This window comes from Takifugu rubripes, chromosome 2, assembly GCF_901000725.2.
Source record: "Takifugu rubripes chromosome 2, fTakRub1.2, whole genome shotgun sequence".
In the NCBI taxonomy this organism is placed as follows: Eukaryota; Metazoa; Chordata; class Actinopteri; order Tetraodontiformes; family Tetraodontidae; genus Takifugu; species Takifugu rubripes.
Genome location: NC_042286.1, coordinates 5,653,960 through 5,678,631, shown reverse-complemented (window position 1 = coordinate 5,678,631; position 24,672 = coordinate 5,653,960). Strand labels below are relative to the sequence as shown.

Below are 24,672 nucleotides of genomic sequence, written 5' to 3'. Positions count from 1 at the left end.
CCGCCGATTGGTCCGGAGACGTAAACAGAGGCTGACGTCACCACTTCCTGTTTCGCGGCTCCGCTGCAGCAGCTTCTTCCGAAGTTCTGACCTCAAGGACAGACGTCTGTCCGCTGTCGAAACAACTTTCTGAGAAAGAGCCAGTCGATTTTGGTGGATTCCACAGGGCTTCGATCCTCTACAAATGATCAAAGCCTTTGGAACCTACTATGTTATGTAACTTTGTTTTACTGTCATATAAGTGACACTACGAGTGTCACGGCACTCGTTTAGAAATGTTACATTCATAAAAGCGACACACTGGTATTTCAAAGTACTCACAGTCGTAAATAATGATCAAATAGGGATGAGAAACCCTTTTTAAAAAATGATAAACATTTCAACTCCCAACTTCAACACTAAACAACCGATCTGGCATTTTTTTAATACCTTTAAACAAGAATACCATATTCTAAAATAGTGAGAAACTTAACTCACCAAATGAATAATGATATTTAGTAGAGTTGTGAACTGATCTGTTAAAATAACAAATATGCCAATATGTTTACACCTACCGGTAATTCTGTATCGATCATTAACGATTGTCATAATCATGAGAGTACGACAATATATTTAACTTGAAAAAAGCCCCCCTGCTGCTAACGTTTGTTGCTCAGTTTCTAAAATTTTGTATCTGTTCCTCTACCGGTCAGCATTACCACAAATTGTAATTATTTCCAGTAAATCTTTTGAAGCAATAAAGTGCGAATAATCAAAGGATGATGCAGCGTTCATGGCAAAAAGGAGTGAAGTCATTTTATTTGTTTTTAATATGTATCTACAACAAGGGGGACACAGGCAAACGACCGACAACTTGATGAAAATTGAAACAAACAAAAAAAAAAATTACATTTATTATCAATGCAGTTTTCCCACCTTTTCCCCCTGAAATAAGCAACATTTTTCCGTCTAAAGAAACTTTACAATATAAAGAAACATACAAAGAAGGAACCTCTTATTTTACTACACGAGACACTTAGGATCTGAAACTACCCTAACATGAGATACAAAGCAACTCCCCAAGGACAGACTGCCTCATATTCAATACTGCTTTGTCATCAAGAGGAAACAGGGCAAAGAAAAAGTATTCCCTCAAAACAAAACCAAAGCAAATCCTCTGACGACCCTCCCCGACCCCCGAATGTTACAGTATTATACATCAGCACAATAGAAATACAGAAATGATCGATGTTGTGACGGCTTTACTTACAGGACAGGAAGAACTTCAACTGCATTTTATACAACAGTGTCTTAAAAGTGCAGGGAGGGAGCGCCTGTTCCTGCACCCGCTCTGCCTTTAAGAACATCTTATTTCTCTTTCAAAACAAAACAAAAGAAAAGATGCATCCTGCCCCTATTTTAAATAGATTTTTAAAAATTCCTTCATAGATGAGTCTCTGGTCCCTGTTTGGAGAGAGATGGTGTCCTGCTCAGCCTGAGGTGTGACGGCGGGGAGGAAGCTGAACTACAGCCGAGGAGCGTTCGATTTGGAAAAACTGGCCTCTTGTATCCGTCTCAACTTAAAAAATAAAAGCCTGTTTCGATGCTTTTGGCAACCTCATTCAAACATCACCATTGACATGGGGGGAAGGGGGGGGATTTATTGTGTTTGTAACAGGAACCATGTGTGGCGGTGAGCTACGGGGCGTTCGTGCACCCCCTCAGAACTTCCCTTCTCGTCCCCTCAAAGCTCCGCTGCACACTAAAATCCCACGTTTGTCTGTGATGAGAAGAAAAAAAAGTCCATAGCAGCTCCATTTGGGGTTCTCATCGCCACCCGATGGGTGAAATCAGGACGTTTCTGACCCACGGTCACCGTGATTTGAAAATATCAATACATGTCAATGATATCAAAATGCATTTTACAGTATTTACAAAATAAAGAAAAAGAAGAGATGGAGTTTACAAAATCAGAGAGACGGGGAGAAGGATGAAGGGAAGCCTCACTACAGTACACGAAGGAACTCCTTCCTCCCCCGATAGCGGAGCACCAGAATGACGAAACCACCCAGAAGTGTCGCTGCAAAAATCAAAATGAAAATGAAAAATAAACAACCAGGCTGCACGCGAAGCAGAGACGTGAACATCACAGTGTGCGGAGGACGTGAACGGGAGGCGGGGGCGGCGAAAGGGAGGGCGACGTTGAACCGAAGTGGGCAGCAGCGGAGGGAGGAAGCAGCACGAGTGAGGTCAAAGCGGTCGACTGTTCTGAAAAACTTGAAAAGCACCTTCGGGGCTCAGGTGGAGGAGACTCTGCTGACTGGATCTGCATATTTACACAGTTGCTACTAGTTCTGCGTTTAAAACAAAAAGGGATAACACTTAAAGTAACAATTCATAAGACAAACTCAAAGTACATAAATAAATAGAGCTGTGCATTTCACTACGGGGAAAAAAAACCACCATTTCCTTCTTAATCTGGATTAATGAGCAAGAGATTAATGATTGTTATCTAAACCATCAGAAATATATATATATTTTTTTAAAAAGGGGCCAATCAGTACCGTGGAAGTTAAACTATCACCTGCAGGGGGCGCCGCGCTCACAGGGAGCCACATCACACAGCCAATAAGGTTCCGATTCCCGTGCACACATGCTTCCTTATCATAATGTGCCTTCAGAAATTAATCTTAAAAAATATCAGAACAGTTTTCATAACAATTGTACAATAATAAAAATAGCCATGATACAATACATACACAAAAGAATGAGGGGAAAGAAAGTTCACTGATCATCACAACACCTCTGTTATAAATGTACACACAGAAGAACGTGGGCGGTCAGACGGGACGACGCGTCCGACCTTCAACTGAATCCGTCGAGAGGAAACAAAACTTAAAAAAGGTGGTCAAACTGTTTCAGAACTTCCGAGTGGCGTCGTGTGAAGGTTCCAGGCAGCTGTTAGACGACCCGACATTGTCCCCTCGGGAAGGGGGGGGGGGGCTGGGTAGCCTCGGCTCCTCCTCCGATCCGTTTGTCCTCGCTCATTGTCTAGAAGCTGAAAGGAAGCCGGGGAGTCTGGGGCCAGAGTCAGAGAGGAGCCCCTTCCTGTTGCTCTGCGACTTCCTATTCAGACCGGCAGCCATCTTGCATGGTCCGGGAGGGCCCGTCTTAATCAGAGTCCCGGCGTGCTCCAGGGCCGTCCCAGAAGGCTGTGTGGCCGTGCAGTTCCAGAGTGAGAGTGGGAGAGGAGAGGGCAGGGGTGGGGTGGGGTGGGGGCAGATCCCATATGGAAGGGCGGGGGCAGCAGAGGAGGGTGTGGCGGTTCAATCCGAGGTGAAAGGAGGTCGATTTGAGTTTAGAAAAGAAAAAAAAAAAAAATCAGGTGCAGGAGGAACATAAACAAAAATACAAAATGGGGGGGGGGGGCGGGGAAATTTAAAAAAATCACACACTCATCGTCATGTTGGGTGAATACTGAAAAGAGAGAGAGAGGGGAGGGGGAGGGGGGGCAGAGATGAGTGGATACGTCACTGACAACATTAAAACACCAGATGGCGCTCACACCCAGTCCTGCACAGCTACAGGAGGCACAGTCTTTCAGAGCTCTAATACAGAATCAATAATCAATACAGCAGCCATTCAGCCTCAGGAGCTCAGGACAAACAGTCCTTTCAATCTTGTGGATCATAGTTCAGATGATGGCTGCTCAATGGCTAATTGCTGTGCACCACTTAGCTGTCCAGGCCCAGGAGAAGAGACGCCCCAAACCACCTTTAAAACAGCTATTCTACAACTAAAAACCCCAACAACCTTTTCATAGAGAACCATGCGGCCGATCACTGACACAGAGGATCTACGATGGAGAATCTGAGTGATTAGTAAAGCGGCTACAATGCAAGCAGAACGTCTATGGCCCGGAGGAGCAACCTCATGTCATCCTCATGGTGTCTGAGGGGAAAATGGCTGCCGAGTTCTGAATGATGGGGCTTAAATACGTCAAATTAACTGCTGGACGACCCAACACGGTCGATTCTGGGTGGGTTCCCCCTCCCTCTGCTTGCATTCTTCCACCGGTTTATGTCGGGACGTCAGGGGTAACTGTTAAGGGGGCGTGAGATGCGATTCACTCGCTCTACTCACACTTTCGCTTTGGAATGGATTCAAGAAGTTTCCACCCATCTCGCCGTCGTCTCTCGGCGTTCCAGGAGGGTTGTTCATGCCCCCCATGTTGTTAGGGGAGCTCTGGGGGGAGAGGGGACACAAACGATGAGATTCTGAATAGGTACTGTTGACAAGTACAACCGCTCCCGAAATGTGATGCTTACTCACCTTTGGCAACCCGTCCATGTCCCCAGACCCTGGGGGGGGGAGGAGGAGAGTCTAAGTTAGCTTAATCTAAATAGAAACAGCTCAGGTGTGGCTTTGGGGCGCCTCAACCCACCTAGTGATCCGTTCATGTGGTGTGGCTCCATGGCTCCCATGGCTCCCATTGGTCCATCAGGCCCAGGTCCCATAGGGAACTGGGGGAAGAGAAGATGAAGACTTTCAGTCGTTCTTCATTTAGGAAACACTTTCCTCAGGTCATGCGTCACTCACGTTGGGTCTGTTGCCTCCCGGCCCGATAGGGTTCATCATCGTATAGATGTTTTCGCTGGAGTTGGTCGAATCTGCGCAGAAACCAAAACTTTATTCTTTTTTTTTTTGTTCAAAACAAACGTAAAATACGGGAAACACCGATGCTTCAATAGTGCGCAAACACGAGCGAGCATAAATGGGTGACGCACCACCTGGGCTGGGCATGATGGGAGTTCCGGGAGGGCCTCCTCCGCCTGGCGGACCCTGGAGAGCGAGCAGAGGGAAAAAAACAACATTATAACGGCGAGGTAAGAGGTGAAAAGAGCTGCTGTGGTCTCAGATTAACTCACCACATAATTCCCTGGTGATGAAGAGGAGTAGGCTATCTGCAATGGCGACGAGAGGGATCAGGAAACATGACAATCCATATTGATTTCAAGTGTTTCAGGCACTGTATTAAACTCTATTTGCTGATTAAAACAGTTTAAAAGATTAAAAACCTGACTCACAGAGTTGGTATTAGGTCCTGGCCAAGGCCCTCTTCCTCCAGGACCCCTTAAAAAAAAAGGCAAAAATAATAAATTCACCCAGCAGGGCAGTTATACGTCAACAGAGGTATGAAAAGTTTAAACTCACATGTTCATTCCTGGCATCGGCCCCCCCATGGAGTTGGGGGGAGGCCTCATTCCTCCATAATTCTATAAAGACAGGATGTAAATAGAAGGGTGAGGAGAAATGTCCCTCATGGTTTTTATTGCAGACTCAGTCCAGTCAAGATTGACTGAAACACAACAGTCCCACAGCTCCTGTGGTTTCCAGGGTGGCCGTACCTGTGGGCCCATGGCCATTCCTCGAGGGGGGTTCATCCTCATCGGTCCGCCCATGTTGGGATGCCCTGCAAGAACAGAACGCACCGAGGCTCAAGTCAAAGCTGCATATGGTGGCCTCATCTCTTAGGAGTCAGGAATTAAGACATCCTGCAGACTGCTCTTCGTCCTAATCTCATTAGTTTAACCCTCCTAGTCCCCGTAATCTGAAGCTAAAATCACCGACACCCCCCCCTCACCCCTAACCAGACCAGATGGAATCAATCCACACAGCACCAGTCTCACCCTGCGGTCTTGTGGGGTCCAAACTGTTTGGCAGGAGAGGCTGAGATCCAGGGATTCCTCCTGGAGGCTGGCGAAACACACAATAAGGACGGAGATTAACACACGATCTGGGCAGAAAATGACGATGACACGTCAGCACATGAAGAAAACTGAGGAAAAACAACCTTACGTACCTGATTTGGCATTCGCAGCGAGGGGCGCGGTCCACCTGGATACCTCGGTGACATGAAAGGCTGCAGGAAAAACAAGACAGGACAGAGACATCTTGATTACTGATGAATCCAAGACCACTGGCAGAGGACGGAGCGAGGACGCACAGATGACCACTGTGGTTGGAGCATGGAGGATGACTGAGAAAGACCATCCACACATAAAAACACCCCGCCCGCCGTATCCTTTCCCTCTCATAATACACACGGCCCTCGCGCCGCTTTCCCCGCCTGCGGTGTAAACCGACTCTGCCTGCGGTCTACCTGGCGTCGTACGAGACGATTCGGGCCAGTCAACGCCGTCCAAAAGTGTACAGGAAGCGTGTCCTCACTCTCTCGAACACAAGTCGGAAACCAGAAACCACAAGAATGAAGAGCTGGGCGGCTAAGATTGCCTCCGCAGGCGTGTGGAGCTACTGTTCTGGACAAGTTTTAAGGCTGAATCCAGTGAACGTGCGCTTTTCTCAGTAGATTCAACTGTAATCTGTTTATTTTAAATCTGAAAACCTGTTTTTTTTCCTTCTATGCACACATGACCACTGTTTTATTTATAATGCAGTGGAACAGAGAGTCTGTGTGTTGAGTGTGGAGGAGCAGAGAATTGTGCAACCCCCCACAGGCTGCTTCAGGGGGTGGGGCAAGCAGTGAATTATTAATCCCACACAGGGACGGCCGACGCCGGGCCTCGGCGAGGAGCGGGCCCCGCTGCCTCCGGATGCTCGGCTTTCATGAAAGGAAGTGGCGACCGGAGGGGGCTGACATCTACGAGGAGTTAGCGAGAACAGACCCCGAGCTAATGGGGGGAGACCTGGGGTGTCAGCAGGAGCAGCAGCAGAAGACGGTGTGTGTGAGTGGTGAACGAGAGATAAAAGGCGTTGTTTGGGGGCAGGGGGGGGGGTTAGAGGGAATGGAAGAGAGAGGGGTGTGTGAGAGAAAGTGTTTGCATCTTACCTGGCCATGGGGTCCCATCATGGGGTTGCTGGGGTTGTGTGGGGGGGGCTGTGCATGGGGGGACTGCTGAGAGCCGGGTGGTCCCTTTAAAAAAGAAGAGCGATATCAGAGAGTGGTGGGCCCAAATGATGGGGGCGGGATTTATACCTGGAGGGGTTACGGGGATCAGAAAAGGGAAGACGGAAAAGGGAGTTTTAAGTGGGGGGGCTGTAAGAAGAGGTGCAAGAAGAGCGGCGAGATGGTCTGGAGATCGTGTTAAACCTCCACTTAGATTAAAACCCGGAGATTTAAAGGCCAGATCAATTTTATTTGATTAACCAGCGAAACTAATCGTTGTTAGACGGCTTCAACCTGTGTAATGACCATGTCCGCCACGCGGGGGCAATGTTGGCAAACTCTGCAGCAGGAAGGCAACGAAGAAAAGGTCTAATCCAAAAGATGACACGAACAAAAATAAACTTTGTGCAAGCCTATTTAATCTCACATCTGTATAACTGAGATATTGCTGCCTGCATCAAAACAGCCCTTCAGCTTCTGACGGGCTGCTGCTTTACTGTTGACCCCTGAACCCAAGCCGAGAGGTTAAGGACCCCTAATAAATAATCCTGTAAGAGTTACAACTGCACCACTCCTGATTTTCACTCTGTAAACCGTGGTTTCACAGCACACTGTTGTAGGGAAAAAGACATTAGATATTTAATATAGATAATTAATCAGATAATATTCTGGATTGGCACCAGATTATAAAGAAATGCCATATTTACAGGAAAAGCAAAAATCCTTGAACGCAACACACACTCAACCATCTCACACCCCCACCAGCGTTATAAATAGCACGTCCATGTTTCTCTCCTCACCCTCTCCCTCCCCCCACTCTTGCTTATTCACAGTGTTACTCTCGCTAATCCCCCCCCCACAAACACACACAGAACCTATTGCGCCATACCAACTCCTCAACAGGCAAACAGTGGGGAGGTAGGTAGCAGAATCCTGGTGGCACTGATCTTCCCCGCTCCTCCTCTTATTCACCCCCCCCCCCCCTCCTCCCTTATCATGTCTCATACCAAATGCCAGTGCTGTCCATCACATGGCGCAGGATGTGCCTGAGCTTGTTTGTGAATGTGCGCCTGTACACCCGTGTGTGCACTCGTCCATCTTCAGACGGTCATCCCCCACACCAAAAGCCTTCCCGCACAGCCGGGATGGGTCACAGACAAGTGATGGAGATGGAGGAGTTGATGAATGCGGGATGGCTGAGTCACGGCGTTTGGCTCGACGGGCCGCAGATGAAGGAGTGTGTGAAGCTCGGGTGCATTTAAATATCCAGAGTGAGATAAAAATGTGCTTGGAAAGGTGTCAAAGAAAGAGGAGTCGAGTTTATTTCTCAAGTCTGGGACTTGATAACTGAGCGAGGCCGAACTTTATAGCCAATAAAGACGGGATGGAAATGCAAATATAAATCAGTTTAGAATATATCCTGTAGCTATTAATCTGTTCTGGTTTGTTGATAACATATAGCATTAGAATATAGAATAAAAGAATGTTTGTTTTTGTAATGGATGGAGAGAAGAGGTCAGAGTGTGCTGATGGTAATGAAGGGATGGAGGAGTGAGCAGTGTGGCGGCGGAGGGGGCGGGGAGTACCTGGAAGAAGCCCGGGGGCATGGGACCACCTGGCATGGCGTCGTTGGGGGGCATGTTGCCCATCACTGGGCTGGGTGCCGCCGCCGCGCTCTGGAACAAATCAACAGACACTCGTTTACATGACTTTATGGCTTTATGGTTTCAGGGTACAGGCTGCAGTGGACAGGAGGTGACAATAGGGGGCAGTGGCTCCACCTGCAATCATTCACAGCAACACCCCCCCACCTCATGAACTGCCCCCCCTGCCCAAACTTTAGCCCGTTTAGCCCTTCTTAAAGATAGAGAGAACACCTCGAGACAAAAAAAAAAGACAATTCATGAAACTTGTGTGAGTTCAAAGCAGAGACGAAAGCAGCTGAATTCATATCAGCGCTCATCAATTGACAATATTGATCGTATTATCAACACTTCAAAAGAACAAAAGAGCCTGTTCGATCATTTAGCTGCCTATCAAACAGACTTCTTGTGAGGCTGCTGGTCACAAACGCAGCCACCCACCCAGAATGGAACTGGGGGCTGTTCTGTTCCTCTATGCTGGCTAAAATAAGCCAGTCAGCCACATCAGACCTCTCAAGGCTGTTGTGGCTGATGCGCAGGTCACAGTCAACTTAACCTAATTCTTAGTTTATTTCTTTAATTGAGCCAAGACAACTTTTTTGCTGATGAAGCAGATTAGCAGCTAAATTTCACCTGATTTGTTGAGTCAAACAAGAGGAAAACAGAAGGAGAATTTAGAGCAGACGGGTTGAATAATTCAGTCCGAGAGTTAAACACGATATAACTGTATTCTTGTCAGCACAGATAGACAGAGACGCATGTTCAGAGCTTACATAAGCACGCAACAAACACACAAACGCACGCTAACGCAGACAAGCACACCAGCGCACAAAGAGTTGCATCACAGGCTTAGAAGGTGGAGCAGCTGAGCGGAGAGGAAGGAGAGGAGGGAACCGCAGGCTGCAGGAGCAGAGGAGCGGAGAGGTTTAAGACCAGGCAGGCACGCACGTGAGCGCGCACGCACGCACACAGACACACACACACACTAACTGACTCGCTGCATACATGTGACACAATGTGCTTGGACAACAACGCATGCTTGCAATTACACACAAAACACCCGCCGTTGCTCGTCTATGAAGAGCACACAGACATACATGCATGCACACACACTCAGAGACACACACACACACAGACACACACACAGAGACACACACACACACACACACACACACACAGACACACACACAGAGACACACACACATACAGACACACACACACACAGAGACACACACACACACACACACCTCCCCCCAGTCTTTATGCTAATCATGCTAGTGAACATGAGCAGACCACCGAGTCCCCTGAGAGGGAACAGGGTTGGCTGCCTCCTTCTCTTCTTCTACACTTTTTGCTCCATCCTACCCTCTAGAATGACCCCCCCCTTTCGCTTTACCCCCCATAAATTCCGCACCTTCTCCCGGTTACCCCAACCAAACCCCTCGTCATTCCCCCCCCATCAGAACCTCTCCTTCCCTTGGCCCCCCCGCTGGGGTGTCAGCGGCTTGGCAGAAGCTGTTGCTATGGAGACAGGTCCTATCTGCACTCTGTCCCCCTGGCATCCCCCGCTCTAGGAGTGAGAGAGGGAGTGAAGGAAGAGTGAGATAGAGGATGGAGGGAATGAACAAGCGACCCTGAGGAACATTTTCTTCAGTCCTCAACAGTTTGGTGGTTATTGATTATTAATAATCTGATTAGTAGGTCGGTAATTTGCTAATTTATAGACTTTATAAACGGAGGTCAGTTTCCTGGAGCAGAGGTAGATTTAGAATGCAGCTGGCCTTTATTAAAACCCATCAGCCTGGGGAAATACAAAAACATCCACCGGCGCTTTCTTTTCCAAGTTTGTGCCACGGCGCCCGCAGTACCGCCGACCTCCACCGATACTGTCGGGAAACCTTGGGATGGGGGGGCCTCCTCCCTGAATCAGAATAACCCGATTTATTGGAGTAAATTTGAAGGAATTTGTCTCTCTGACTTGTGATGCAGGTAAATGACGACAGCTCCAGACGAGCAGATCACCCGTGCGCGGCGAGCAAAGGAAACACAATTTCCAGCAGACATTAGTGCTGCTAATTAGTTGATATAAGAACCCTGTGTTTTGATTTTATTTTTTTCCCGTGTAGGAATCTTGAATTATTCATTTCCAGCCAGACTGAACGGGAAGACTAAGTGCGCACAGGAGGCACAACTTAAAAGGCTTTAATGCCAGACACGCCACGGCAAGAAGAAGAATACGCTTCTTTTATCGAGAGTGAAAACGCGACAAAACCCGAGAGATTCGCTTTCAAATGTCTGGGAATATTTACACTGCAAGCTACATCTTCACGGCTTCCCACCACTGTGGAGGAGACCCACAAATTTAAAGTCTCCCAGAGTTCAAATACATTCAGCCTCAGCACCACCATCATGACCCTCGAGGCTTCTGGATTTTTACAGGTTTTTTATAGGGGCTTTTGAAATGAGCCGGTAATCAGAATTCATGAAAGACAAACCCAAAATTTCTGTAAACCGACTTAAAGTCAAGCAAAAGTTCTCCATTTTAGGGAGTAAACACATGTAAACGCTGTTCTTTACGCCAACTATGGATGGAGAATCTCGTGTCTCGGTTTCTCAAACTGCTTTATTCATACCTGATGTAAAAAAGGCTGGAAAAGACAGTGCGGAGACAGAGCCCAGGACTGATCCCTCCCTCCCACCCTGCTGCTGCTCGTTGGCCCAAGCAAGCAGATCAATAGTGCTCAACACATTATTGACCTCCGCCTGATACCTTTCACAGGGATAAAGACAGACACATAAACAGTGGACGGGGAGGGGAGGGGTAAGAAGAGACAGCAGGTGTGTGTCTGTATTTGTGTGTCCCTGCTCGGAGGGAACTAATCTACATTCTGGTTCACACTGATATGTACCTCATCACTGTCTCCTCGACCTGCTGTCCTTAACTCGCAGAGTGAGGGAGGGAGGGAGGAAGGGAGGTAGGGAGGAAGGGAGGAAGGGAACGAGACAGGAGGGAGCGAGAGAGGAGATGGGAGGAAAAGTAGCTGACTGTGGTGATCTGGCTAATTTATCAGGCCGGTCCAAACAGCGCGTTTCGCTCTGGAGCAACAGGATAGGGCTGATACTACGCACATGCACGCGTGAGTGCGTGCGCACGCACACACACACACACACACAAACACACTCTCTCTCTGGAAGCCCAGCTGGTCCTCTAAACTGGCACACATTTCCCCAAAAGCTACTGCCAAGGTAGCAGCACTGAAGCAGACGGGTAGCACGCGGACAAAGACGTGCGCACACGCGCGCGCACGATAGGTAACGGCGCCAACACAGGCTCCAGACACAACATCCACTTGGCCAACGTGACGGAGGCGAGGGGCGAAACACCGAGTCTGGAGAACACGTGAACAGGAATATTATTTTCCCTACGGTGCTCGGCGCCGCGCTGCCGATGCTACGCTTCTTCGTGTCTGTTTATTAGCCGTTACCCGACGCTAAAATGTCATGGAAAGTGTATTTAAATTAAAATAAAACTATTTCCCACTTTCCTTCCCCAGTTTGACACTTGCCCGTTCGGCTCCATCTCCAAATACCTTCTCCGTCTCTCTGTTGTGTCTTCACACTGTTTAAGCTGTCCTCTACTCCTCAATACCACTAGGCATTGTGGGTAAATGGTTAGATTAGCCAATCAATCTTCTCTCAGGGAAGGAGGTAGTAGCAGAGGAGGGAGGGAGGGAGGGAGGAGGGGGTCAGAGAAGAGATAGAGAAGGAGCGAGAGGGCAGAGCTGGAGGGGGAGTCGGGGGAGACGAGAGGCAGTGCTGGTGATGGAGAGATACGGGAAAGAGGAAAAACGGGAGGAAAGATGCCGGCGCGAAGGCGGAAAGACTGGAATTACACAAATCCAGGGGGGAGGAAAAGGAGGGAGAGAGAAGCAATAAATGTCTGCAGAGGTGAGGAGGCTGCATCCAGATGTGCTGCAGGAGCTTCAGGAATCAAAGAAAGCCATCAGCAATTTCTATTTTATGCTCCGTCGGTGTTGCAACGATTCAGTCTGTAATAATCCTAGTTTTGAAGCTCCGCCTTCTGGACAAAGGTTCCTGTTCCTATTCTGGTTGCTGGGGCAACAACTCCTGCAGGAAAGCCCAGCTACCTCCTCCAGGAGATTCCAAGGCCTTCAAGGACAAGATGGGAAATCTGATCCCTACAGCTCATCCAGGTGGTCTCCTCCGAGCAGGACCTTCCCCAAACACCTCCCCGGGGAGTTCGCTGGAAACATCCGGCCGAACCCCCCCCACTGTCCTCCCCCCGTCCTCTCTCGAGCGGCGGTTCCACTCTGAGCTCCTGGAGGATGTCTGAGCTCCTCACTTGATCTCTAAGGAAACTCATTTCAGCCGCCTGTGTTCGTGATCTCATTCTTTCAGTCACTACCTGCAGCTCAGCAGGGTCAGCAGGTAGCTGGACTGGGATATACGGAGAGCTGCACCAGTCCTCCCATCAGTCCTGGGGGGGGGGGGGGGGGCGGTCTCCCAACAAACCAAAACCAGGAACTGTCAAAAAGTTGCACTCGAAGAAAACCACCATCATCGCGCGGCCCTCAAAAGACTCCGGGTTTGTGTTTTTGAGTGTTTTCATTCTTTTGGTAAAAAGTAGAAAAGACCAGAGCTGGGGGGGGGGGCTCGAGGGGCCTAAATTAATCTGCTGCCGTCTTCTTTATCACCATCAGAACACACACACACACACACACACACACACAACCTCGCAGCACAAAAAGAATCTACATTTCTACACCCTCAGACAGGGTGAACAGTCACAGAGGGTGAGATCACGCCCAGCTTCCTCTCTATTGGGCTGGCTGCCAAAGATGCCCCCCCCCCCAAAAAAAAACAAACACACAATCACACACACTGACACAGACATACACACACAAATCCCCAGCTTAGCCTCGGCCCAGTGCTGGGATTACCGGATTAGAACTCTATTCCATTATCTCTACACACTATACCGTTAGAGCCTGCCTACACACACACACACACACACACACACACACACACACACACACACACACACACACACACACACAGTGTCAATTAGAACACATGACATTTAAACACAGGAATGTAAATACAGCTACAGTTTGTCATCGGCGCTGAAAGTTCAGGTTCCAAGTGATGATGCAGCTGATGCATCAAGAGAAGCAAGTTGCTCCCAAACGGGACCAAAAGTTGCTCGTGTTCACCTCTGCTCGGCTGGGCCGGAGCGGCCCGTGACCCTTTGGGTGAGACTTACAGATGCCCCCTGGATACGGCATGTGGAGATAAGAGAGTGTGGTGTCACTTACGTAGTCATGGAAGGCCTTTGCCTCGCTGGAGTGCTCGCACGTCTCCCTTCGGTCTGGAGCCGCGCAATACAGATCCCAGAACACGCTGGAATGGAGTGAGGGGAGATGGGAAGTGGAGAGGTCAAAGGGTTAGCGAACGGAACAAAAGGAGCAAATGTACAACAGCTATTCATAACCAATAGGCGCACTCCGGCTATCTCTGGAGCACCCTTAAAGCAGCTCTTATACACTTGAGTGTGGCTGCGAGAGCGACACGACGCCGGAGTCGACCCTCATCGATCTACTTCTCACTCACTCCAAACGCAGACACGAGCCTACTGGAACAGAGCGTTTGTTGACTCCATCCATTTACTTACCCTGAACTTCAACGATAAGCCAAGACCTGATTGTGAGTGAGAGTTAGCACGCGGCGTTTGTCAGGTGTGCTAACGTGCCAGCAGAATATAGATCCGTACGCGCTAGGATCGCCTTAGCAGCGGACTGTTTTCACCTTTGATCTGCGATCATTTGTCTTTGATTTATTCATTAAAGTGGGACATTAAAAACTAAACAGCTGAGGGAAAAGCGGTCCTGGCGCGCTACAGAACCTGGGCCGGTGACCAATCACAGGCTGGCAGACTGATGGAAAACATCTGGATTTTTTTGGTGCTGGGGCTCATAAGAGACAATTAAGTTTGAGATTTATTTGGGTCACTTTTTGGGACGATGATGGTGCTGAATTCTGAGGGAGAAGTAAAGCTCAGCGTTGGTTTATGGGCATGTGACAAGCCTGAGTGTTGCTCAAGGACACATCAACAGGAAAATACTTGAAATACTTGAGGCCAGTGACGTTAAACCTTCCAGGAGGGAAAAAAAGCGACTGGTTTGCCCACAATGTTGTATCAATAGGAGAAAAAGCAGCTCCTCTGATCTCAGACAGTAGCTTTACACTGTAAAAATCAGGAAAAGAGGAGAAATGAGAAGAAGGCAGGAAGTCTCACTATCATGAGAATAAACTCTGACTTCTGGCTTTTAAATTATTCCTTCGTTCTCTTTTTATTAAAACATGTCCTTGGTCTGGTTCTGCTGATGCTGCTCAAAAGGCCTGATGTTCATTTGTCTGACTCAGCAGTAAGAAAAGGCCCTGAGGTGAAAAGTTAAAGGAAATATTACTCTTTTTAAGAGCTTTTAAGGCTACATTTACACGTCAGTAATTGGACATGCGCGGCTTTTAAACTATTTGTTCCTCAGCCGACAGATTTCAGCAGCGTCGTGATTCCGGAGGCTTCCAAGAGGAATGGACGGACTGGGATTTTCCATCTCCCAACCCAACACAAAAGTCCGTCCTGAACGTCTGCAAGCGACGTGGTTTAGCGTCTGTGCTGCTGTTATTGCTGCTGATCCGTCAGCATCTGCACGGCGCTCCACGTGCATCTGATCTCATGAAAACTGAAAACACAACCGACCTCTCCAACAATCCAGGATAATGCCGGCACGCTAAAGGCCTCAGAAGTATAGCAAGACGATTCCACGCCCAAAGCCAAAGATTTCCTCCCTCTTTTACCCAAAAGTTTGACCTTAGTCTATTTCCCCCCCCCCAACGTTATCCAGGGAAAACACATTCCCTCAACCCCAAAGTATTCCTAAAAACATACCTAGTAGGAGGGTAGGAATTTCCAGATTCCCTGGAATTTTTGGAGGGGGGGGGGGGTGCGCTGCTGAACACTGATTGATGGAACTGCGATTCTATGCCAGCTTCGCTTTGGACTTTGATCGTTTGGAAAACGGAGCAAAAGTAGAGAATCTAAACAAATGAATGACGTTAAAGAAGACGACGGCGGCGGGTCCGACCCCCCCGTCCCCGATGTCATCGGTGGTGCGGTGGAAATACAAATCACACAATTACCGGGATTTTTCTTTTCAACCCAGCTAAACAAATGCCTGGAAATAGAAGTTCTGGGAAATGTTGCTGGAAAAGGGGCTTATGTGGATTCTGCATGTTTTCCCAAGAGGTCAGCGTGATGTGTTGACTGGGGACGCTAAACTGGGCCCAGTCGACACCACTGGGCCCCAGTCGGCACCACTGGGCCCAGTCCAGCAGTGGCTACATGCATCGGTCCATACAGCACCCACGGAGCGGCATGTTTTTCTCTCATTCCCATTCATCAAAAGGATCATTTGAAAATAAATAAATAAATAAATAAAGCGGCCGGTGTGTGCTAAAGGTCGTGACCCCAGAGGTCAAATCGTAAACAGGGGCAGAGATTGCAGGAAGGTGGAGGAGGAGGAAGACAGCGGTGGGTGAGGTGGCACAAAAGGAGATGGAATGCAATGGGTTAATCTGCTAAGAATCCTTTTCCCAAATGAACAAAGGAGCAAAAGTGGGAGGTTGGGGGGGGGGGGGCGGCACACAAAGGGTGATGAGGGGGGTGGCGAGGGGGAGGGGAGGGCAAAGAACGAGAGATTCCATTCCCCAGCCATCTGGATCTATTGTTTCAGGGATTGGGGGTGAGGGAGTAGAGAGCTAAAGGAGAGGGAGGGGGTCACGCCCTGGGTGAGTCTGGTCAACCCCACAGCTGAAGCCCCTCCCACCACAGGAAGTCATCGTCCATTCATTCAAGCATTTAACATTATCAGGCTACTGTCCTCGTCCAGGTCTACGTTAAACCCGTCTAAACCCCACTAGGTGGCGCTAAAGCTAAACCCGGAGGCATCTAGTCCAGATTAATCTGGTCAGCGTCCTTAACGAGACGAACAAAGTGCTGAGTTAGCACGGAGGCCGACACTCACCACCACCAGGAGTGGAGGAATCCTGGGGGCTCCCCTAACGTGATGTTCTTCTCCCATCGAATCTGGACAGAGAAGAAGAAGAGGAGGACACAGGTCACGTTCAGCCAGCGGCGAGGGGATTATGTGTGCAGGTCCGGGGTTAAGAACATATAATCAGTCTGTCTGAAGGTGTCCGGAGCGCCTCGGCTCACCTGGGCTAATCTAGCGTCTGCACTAAACAACCCACCCACCATCCGGGGGAACTTTAGAGGCCGTCGACCCCGTTAAAAATTGATGCAGCACTTCACACTCTGTAATCCCGTTACGTCAGCACCGCCTTATATACAGTTTACGGCGCCATAGCGTCACCGTTCCCCCAGAGCCCGTTTAGCTTCAGTTTGTGTCGGGTCGTGGATGTCGTCTCACCTCGGACAGGAAGGTCTGTGCAGACTTCTGTGCTCCCACATGTAGCAGGTACTCGTACACATATAAAGCCAACCTGGAGAGCAGAAACACACAGGGTGAGCCACGTCTTGATGGGCACAGTATGCAACATGAGCAGGCCACGCTTGTGCTTCCTTTAGCCTTGTTAGCATGGTTACCTCACCGTAAGAGCGCAACACAGCAGCTCCTTCCCTAGTATGTAAACTAAATGATTAGCATATTTTCCAGGAAGGGTGAGAAGCTACAGGAGTAACTTGGGCAACTCCTGCTGCACTCAAGGCCACGTTTATACGCCGAAAAACTAAAATCTTTTGTTAGCTGCTACGTTAGCGGCAAATATAAGGAATGTGGCCAATGAGTGTTGATGCAGTAAATCCCTATTTGGTTGGAGGAGCTTTAAGGAGCCGTTAGCAGCACGTGTGTGGTCGGCCGGAGTTGTTGTTCCCAGGCGTGCGCTGTGCACGTCACCACTGTCCATCACGGTCATCTGAGGTTCGTGAGCAGCGTTTGCAGATTCAGGCCGTTCGGTCGCTCTTTTCACTGTTGTCGTGAAGCGCCACCACAACTAAACCTCGCAGCTTTTGCCAAGAATTTTACCCAGAATTTGTCACGAAATGCCAACGATGGTAACCTCCAGGGGTGCGCCAACACGCCCCGGAGGGGGAAGCCCCCGACGTCCCCTCGCTGCTCCCAACGCCTCGGCCGAGTCTTGTTTAATAGGCTGTTAATGGACTATCAATCGACCAGCGGGGTGGAGATGATGGCGTCCTCTGTGCCAGGAGCAGACCAATAAGGTCCTAATGGGAAGGACGTGGTCACACACCCCCCCCTCCATCATTAGTCAATGGGCTGATCGATCAAACACGCTTTGGAGGTAATTAGGTTGCTGTGCTCTTTTGTTTTTAAACCTCTGGCTTCAAATTTACCATGGCAACGGCACCTTCCCATCAGCTACTGTGGCGATGCCGCTGAAAGGCTCCTCGCCGGACGCACGCCAGCAACAGACAGCAGCAACAGACACAGGTGACTCTGCATGCTGCCACCTACAGCGAGGGAGGATAAACACCTCTACTGACCAGAGTTCCCAGAGTATCCATTCCAAGATCTGCTGGGTTTCTTTGGCTTCGACTACAACTTTGGGATCAGGAAAACCAGTCCGAGTTGCGTAAACGGGCCCGTCTGAGCAGCCAATCAGAAACAAGGTGCAAGGTAGAGCGTTGAGGCAACAGGAAGTGCCGCCTGTGACGCCCCCGTCGTAGACTTTTACGCAGCCATATAACCACACATCCACTAAACCCTCATTTATCCAGCTTCCTTGTTGCTAGCATCCTTTGTTGCTAGGCAGCCATTAGGAATCCAGGCAGTAAATTTGACTTTCCAGACCACAAATCGCCAGGTTACAATGGTGGTGATGGTCGGGGGGGGGGGGGGGGGGGGGGCTCAGTGGTCAATGGTCGACAGCTCTACTGTAAAAATGATCAGGAAAACTCCTGGAAGCACCAGGATCAGGTCGCCTGTTTCAGCAGAGCAGATCCCGACGAAGCCGAAGATCTTCCAGGAGCCTGGACGCGACGAGCACCGCCGCACGCCGTGCCACGCCCCCTCCGCCGGCGGAAGCATCCCAGCATCAGCAGGCGCGCCGGTAACCTGTTCAGGTGCGGCTGACAGCGCTCAAACACGATCCTCCGGGTGGCCACGGCGGTCTGATGACGTGGACACGGTTACTGTGGGAGTCCCGCCCCTCACAGCCCTTCGATGAAATTTTTATGTGCGGCGCATGCGTGTTTTCGTGCTCGCGGGTTGCGTGTGCGCGCACCTGGACCGCTGCATAATTAAGGCGCGCAAGCTAGCTGGCAGAACAAGGAGGTGAAGTTTGAGAGAGGCGGAGAGAAACATAATATAAGGTCGTTATCGAGGCGCCGTACGGACGCATCACGCGTTCAGAGCAACAGTTTCCTCGGAGGTTTTCCCTTCTCGTTCATGCCCACTTCCACGAGCGCGTCTTAAAGTTAACGTTTGAGGCATCAGAGGCGGAAACACCTGCACAGGTGGATAATCAGCAGCTTCTTCCCACTTTTTACCGGACGGAGAACCTCTTCGGGGGCTTCGCCGTCCTCCCTCACGCCGTCTGAGGTGACCCCCTGACCTCCCGCCCCTCTGCCCTCCTTACATTCCATGGCGGGACATCCCGGCGTGCTCCCGCCGGCGACGTCCCCGGCGTGCACCATCAGCACACCTGACGTCCTGTCCAAGGCTCTCGAAGCCGGCCCGGCCTGCTTCCCTTCTCCTCCGTCTCTCAGCCCTGAGAGCAGCTGCTCCAGGCCGCCTGAATAATTCAGCAGCCCCACGACGGGTGGAGAAGCTGCAGGACCGAGGCGGACTCGGACCGAGGCGGGCTCGGACCGAGGCGGGCTCGGACCGAGGCGGGCTCGGACCGGAGGGGCAGGAGGTGGATGGAGGAAGGAATCAGGCGATCGAAACTTTAAGAACGGAGCGAAAAGAGAGGGACGCTTAAATTTAGTGAAGCTGCTGCTCTTCTGCAGGCTGCCGAGCCTCCAGCAGCCCAGTTTGCTGACCGGTCCCACCAGTTGGTGGGCAACGCTGGTTCCGAACCCACGACTGCAGCACAAGCCTCCACCGGAGCACCTCGAAAACGGTGCACCTGGGAAACCAAACAAGGTGCCTGCAGCTTTGGGGATGGGGCCAAGTTCCCGGCGCTCCCGGGATGGAGATGACTGGATCTGGAGCCTGGTTCCAGATCAGCTGGAGCAGGTCAGTGAAAGCTGGAAGTGCGAGCGTGGATCTCCGGGGCGAACAACAGGCATCGAGGTGGAGGCGAGCAAACAAAGGGACCGGAGGTCTGCGAGCCCACCGCGCACCGATCTCACCCAGGTGCCCGACTCTCGTCACCTGGGTCCCCCTCAACCAGCCCCTGCTCGGAGCCGCTTCTCCCCGCCGCTGGGCGGCTCAACTCGGGCTGCCTGAGCGAAACGTGCCCGGGCCACAAAAGTTCTGAGGCGCAGCTCCGCTGCCCCGGAGCTCGCAGCGGCGGCTCCCCCGCACGGACCCGCGGCCACGGGCGAGAGTAGCACCGTGGAACAATAGCAGAAAGGGTCCCGCCGCTCGGACCGGGACAAAAGCCCCTGCAAACAGCTGCATTCTATTTTTACCGGCGGCTTCAGCGGGGCGACACAAAGCCAGCTAGCTACAATGCTCCGCCGCGCATTGTTCCCCCCGCACCGAGACGGGACCCGGAGTGGGGAACCGCACCGACGCTCCCGCAGGAGGCAGCCCGGGCGCGGAGGTGCGTGAGGTGCACAACCCTGCCTCATCGGGATCAAACACGTGCACGAGTGGTGCAAGTCGGTCGGCCGGAGCTGCCACACTCGGCGCTTCGCGTTACAAAGAAACAAGAGCGGAGCTGGCAGCGCTGCTAGCCGCTAACTTAGCCGCCGTGCCCGGGTCAAGTCAGCGGAGGGACGGGGGGCGGGGGGGAGGCGGACGCGGTCCCCGGAGCGGCCGACACGTCCCCCCCCCCAACTACCGCGGCATCACTTTTAAGACCCGCTCGGGCGCCGTAAAGAGCTCCCCGGAACATGCGGGGTCCCGCCGGGGCGCCTCACGTCAGTTAGCAACTTTAGCCAGCTAGCTCCGCTCTCCCCGGCTGGCTCTCCGTGACAGTGCGGCAACCACTTACTTTTCTCTCGCTTGGCTGTCGGAGGGCACCACGGCTCCTTTACCCTTGCCGTACATCTTGGAGGCAGTTCGGACACTTTGTTTTATCCCACGGGACACCTGTCAAAGAGAGCTACCAGGGAGACCTCCTATCTCCATAGCTACCCGGCCAGTGCTGTCTCCCTCTTCGCCGCTCACTCTCTCCGCTCCGGTTTCCTTTTTTTCTGCGTCCCCACAAATCAGGCAGGGTTTCAGCCGGGGGGGACTTGAAACCGTCCGCTGGTGGAGCTTTTTTTTTTTTTTTTTTTTTTTCAATCGCTGTTCCTGGATTCCGCTCACGCCCCCCCTGCTGCCGGGTCGGTGGGGGCTTCTTAAAGCCGCAGCGACGCAGTTTTTGCTCGACTTCGCTCAAGTTCAAGTACTTTTCTGCGTGCCTTCGAATTCGGGCCTTGCGTGACACGTCTATTGGCGCGCTCGCCAGATTCGAGCGTTAATCTGATCATTATAGCAAACATAGCTAATAAACCGAAACATGTTGGGTCTAATTTGGGGGTTTTGCATGATTGTAATACAAGAGGGGCACTTGTGACCCCCAAACCTCCCCAGGGGTGGGCCTGGGTGTCCCCAGCATGAGTCCATGGTACTTTAATAGCGAGGTGATGTAACTAAAACTCTACTTAGACCAATTAAAGCGTGCTAAACCCAATATCTGAGCTCGACTCACACCTAGCTACTTTGGTTAGCGGTTGAGGGAAGCAGATCGTCCACTGGGAGGTCGAGCTGCACAGAAAAGCCGACCAACACGTGTTTAGACCCCAAAGAAAATGCAGTTTGTGCAGCGTCGGGTCGCCTTAACATGCTAGCTTTGGCGCAAACTTGTTTATCAAGCGGCGGCGATGCCAGGAGACAAGGCTTTTCCCCCTAGACGTGTTTTAAAAATGACATTTGCAAGCAACAAGGCCGCGCTCTGCAGCGTGGAGAAAAAAACGACACGCATTCTTCATGTTCTTGAAAAACGCAATCGCACAATGTCGTAAACCGAGACGGCCAGATTGTTTCAATTAGAAAGAGAACTGCAGGTTTTTAGAGTTTAGCAAGAGAATAGCAGAGTTAAAGTCTGTGTCATGTCCCTTTAAGAGCGAGTAGAGGGCAGTTGCAGAGTTGCTGTGTGTGTGTGTGTCTGTGTGTGTGTGTGTGTGTGTGTGTGTGTGTGTGTGTGTGCGTGTGTGTGCGTGTTTGTGAGAGAGAGAGAGAGAGGCAGTATGTTCTGTTCTCGCTAGCTTTGGGAAGGGCACAGCTGACTGTCTGTGTTCGTGTGTGTTTGTGTGCACGTCGCTGCGTGCATGAAAGATAGAAAGGGGAGAGAGGGAGGGAGGGAGGGAGAGAGAGGTAGAGAAGGAGAGAGAGGGGGAGGGAGAGAGAGAAGGAGAGAGAGAGGAGGGAGAGAGAGAAGGAGAGAGAGAGAGGGAGGGAGGGAGAGAGGGAGGGAGGAAGACAGGGAGGGAGAGAGAGAGAGCGAAGGAGAGAGAGAGGGAGGGAGGGAGAGAGACAGGGAGAGAGAGGCAGGGAGGGAGGGAGGGAGGGAGAGAGGGGGAGGGAAGGAGAGAGACAGGGAGAAAGAGGGAGGGAGGGAGGGAGGGAGAGAGACAGGGAGAGAGAGAGAGGCAGAGAGGGAGGGAGGGAGAGAGGGAGCATTTGACCAATGCATTTCTCCACCATGTGGTCGGACTTGTTTCCTTTTTGGGCAGAAATGATCAAAATAATAAAGAGACGACGGAGCTCAGGTGTTTAAGCGAACAGTCAAATCAGATTCCAACAAGGAAACATCCAGAGTCTCTCTCCATTCTGTCGTTATTAGATCTTCGCTGTTGATTCTGCTGCTAAAAACACCAAATGTGAACAAATGTCAGCGCTTTAAAGCTCCTGTGCAGGATTTGGCGACACCTAGCGGCGAGGACGGGCAACGCACGCAACAAGCTGAGCCTCCACGTGGTTTTTGCTACGAGCAATTAACAATTAAGGTGGAAGTTTGGGTCCTAAAGATTATGAGTTGAGTGACATTAACAAATAATTAGTTCAGACTAAAGTGTGTTTTTCCCAGGCCACCACAAAATTAGCTGGTATTTATAGTGATTTAAAGAAAATTAGGACAAAACTGTACGTTTATTTTCAGATTTTCCCGTTCGCGCATTCCCATATTAAGAAATGTGTCGTCTTCTCTTCTACTTTTTCTTCCGTTTTCCTCATAAAACTTTTTCTTTATGTTTTCGCGTGGATTCTGATCAATGAAAGTGGGATTTTATGACTGAAACGTCTCCAGACGGAGTTTTATGACTATTTCAGGTGCAGTAACCTGAAGGCGGCCACAGAACGGGAGCAACAGCGAATATCTCCAGAGCCGTTGACCACAACCTCCATCACTGTCTCCGTATTGATCCGGGAGTCCAATGATCCCAGAGAACGCCGGCGCTCTCTGCTGCGCACGGAATAGAAAACACACGTCGTCTCTTCTGTGTCTTTCATCGTCTTTCTCGTTTTTCACTCGTATCAGAAGCTCAATTAAATCCTCCGAGGATCCACATTCCTGCCGTACTAGCTAGAATTATTAGCTAGATTAGCTGCAGGGGAACATGAACACTCGGACGGGATGAAAACATGCGACGACGCGGCATAAATACTCACTCAGGGTCCGTTATGGAGACCCTGGTTCTGTCTTGTTGTCTTCCTCATCGGTTTAATCTCACCTAGCCTTCCTTGTTATCACTAGCTCAACTGCTCGCCCTGTTTATACCCAAACTCCCAAAACGAGCGCAGGATTACAGTTGTTAGCCGCGGTCGGCCACATTCTGCTCTGTAGGTCGCGGCCCGTAAATAATGGATCGTATCGACAGTTTGTGGATCTGCCGAGACGCTGCTGAGAGCTGCGCGCAGCGTCTTTAGCGCTGTTAGCGTGTTTGGTTCAGACATGTAGCGGCCTGTCGCCAGTTTGCTAGCACGCTCACATGTTTGCTAACGCTCTCTTCTCCTAAATCTTATTTTATTTCTTGAGGATGACAAACTTCCAGTCGGATCACCTCTCTCCTTCCTGGTCCTGGTGCTGACCCACTTTCTTTACCATCCTCTTCCTCTCTTCCCCTCCTCTTCCTCCTTGGCCACATCCTCCTCTACAGTGTTTCCACCCTCCTACCTTTACGCCACCAAACACACCTCGTTCTTTGGTTCCATTTGCTCCCCACAAATGACAATAAATACCTGACAAACGCTAATGAGTTGTTTGTTTTTAACGTGTTTTTCTGTCAGCAACACAAACCAAATTAAACCCACACCAGCAGAAGTACGGTAGGCTAATATCTACCCCTCGTTCAATGAAGGGCACCCAACCAGGTCCCAGAGGTCACGGGGCAAGAGGCGGGGCCACTTCAGGGTCACCAGGGGATCACGCTAACAACCACGCTAACGACAAACATCCACAACCACACAAGTTATGAAGGTAAAAGTTGTTAATGCATTTCTCCGCATCCCCTACCTTTATAGCATCTTCTCACCCCCCCCCCCCCCCCCCCCCCCCCCCCCCCACACACACACACACACACAAATCCCCTCCCACTCCGTCCACCGGCTGCGTGCCGCTCAGGACCGACATTCATCAGTGACTCAGATGATGGATGCAGCTCGGCACGGCTCCAGTTGGCCTGCAGGTGATGCCTGATGCATTCAGATGTCACCTGGCCGCCCCCCCACCCCCCCACCCCCCCGCCGCCCCCCAGGACTGAACACACAAACACACTTTAAGGTGTTTGACAACATCTCTGCATGGGTGGGACAGTCCTGAAGCTAACTTCGTTACTAACAACAATTACCTGGTGAGACCAACATGGCCTCTATTTAAGCACATATATCGCAGTACAGGAATGTGTGTGTGTGTGTGTGTGTGTGTGTG

The 24,672-nt window shown here is 50.6% G+C and overlaps 1 protein-coding gene across 2 annotated transcripts; it reads right to left on the bottom strand.

The window, feature by feature from the left end:
* Positions 1-769: 769 nt before the first annotated feature.
* LOC101062967 (single-stranded DNA-binding protein 3) lies at positions 770-21,022 on the bottom strand. Of its 2 annotated transcripts, XM_029831413.1 has the most exons (18): positions 20,755-21,021; positions 17,040-17,112; positions 16,635-16,696; positions 13,866-13,950; positions 8,473-8,562; positions 6,830-6,913; positions 5,843-5,902; positions 5,670-5,736; positions 5,388-5,452; positions 5,194-5,255; positions 5,067-5,112; positions 4,908-4,943; positions 4,767-4,821; positions 4,579-4,649; positions 4,424-4,502; positions 4,312-4,340; positions 4,123-4,224; positions 770-3,456 (listed from the first exon to the last, which is right to left on the bottom strand). In XM_029831413.1, exons 1-18 carry the CDS (start codon positions 20,808-20,810, stop codon positions 3,427-3,429), a joined length of 1,152 nt encoding a protein of 383 aa, XP_029687273.1. In that variant the 5' UTR covers positions 20,811-21,021; the 3' UTR covers positions 770-3,426. The 2 variants fall into 2 exon arrangements, with proteins under 2 accessions (XP_029687273.1, XP_029687274.1); XM_029831414.1 differs by lacking the exon at positions 6,830-6,913 and having other exon boundaries at positions 3,427-3,456; positions 20,755-21,022.
* Positions 21,023-24,672: the final 3,650 nt, after the last annotated feature.

Excerpts from the sequence above, each read along its gene's own strand:
- LOC101062967 (XM_029831413.1), bottom strand. The coding sequence starts at position 20,810 with ATGTACGGCAAGGGTAAAGGAGCCGTGGTGCCCTCCGACAGCCAAGCG. Across the intron at positions 4,503-4,578 it reads CGGGAGGCAACAGACCCAAC|TTCCCTATGGGACCTGGGCC; the intron begins GTGAGTGACGCA and ends CTCTTCCCCCAG. Across the intron at positions 4,225-4,311 it reads ACATGGACGGGTTGCCAAAG|AGCTCCCCTAACAACATGGG; the intron begins GTGAGTAAGCAT and ends CTCTCCCCCCAG.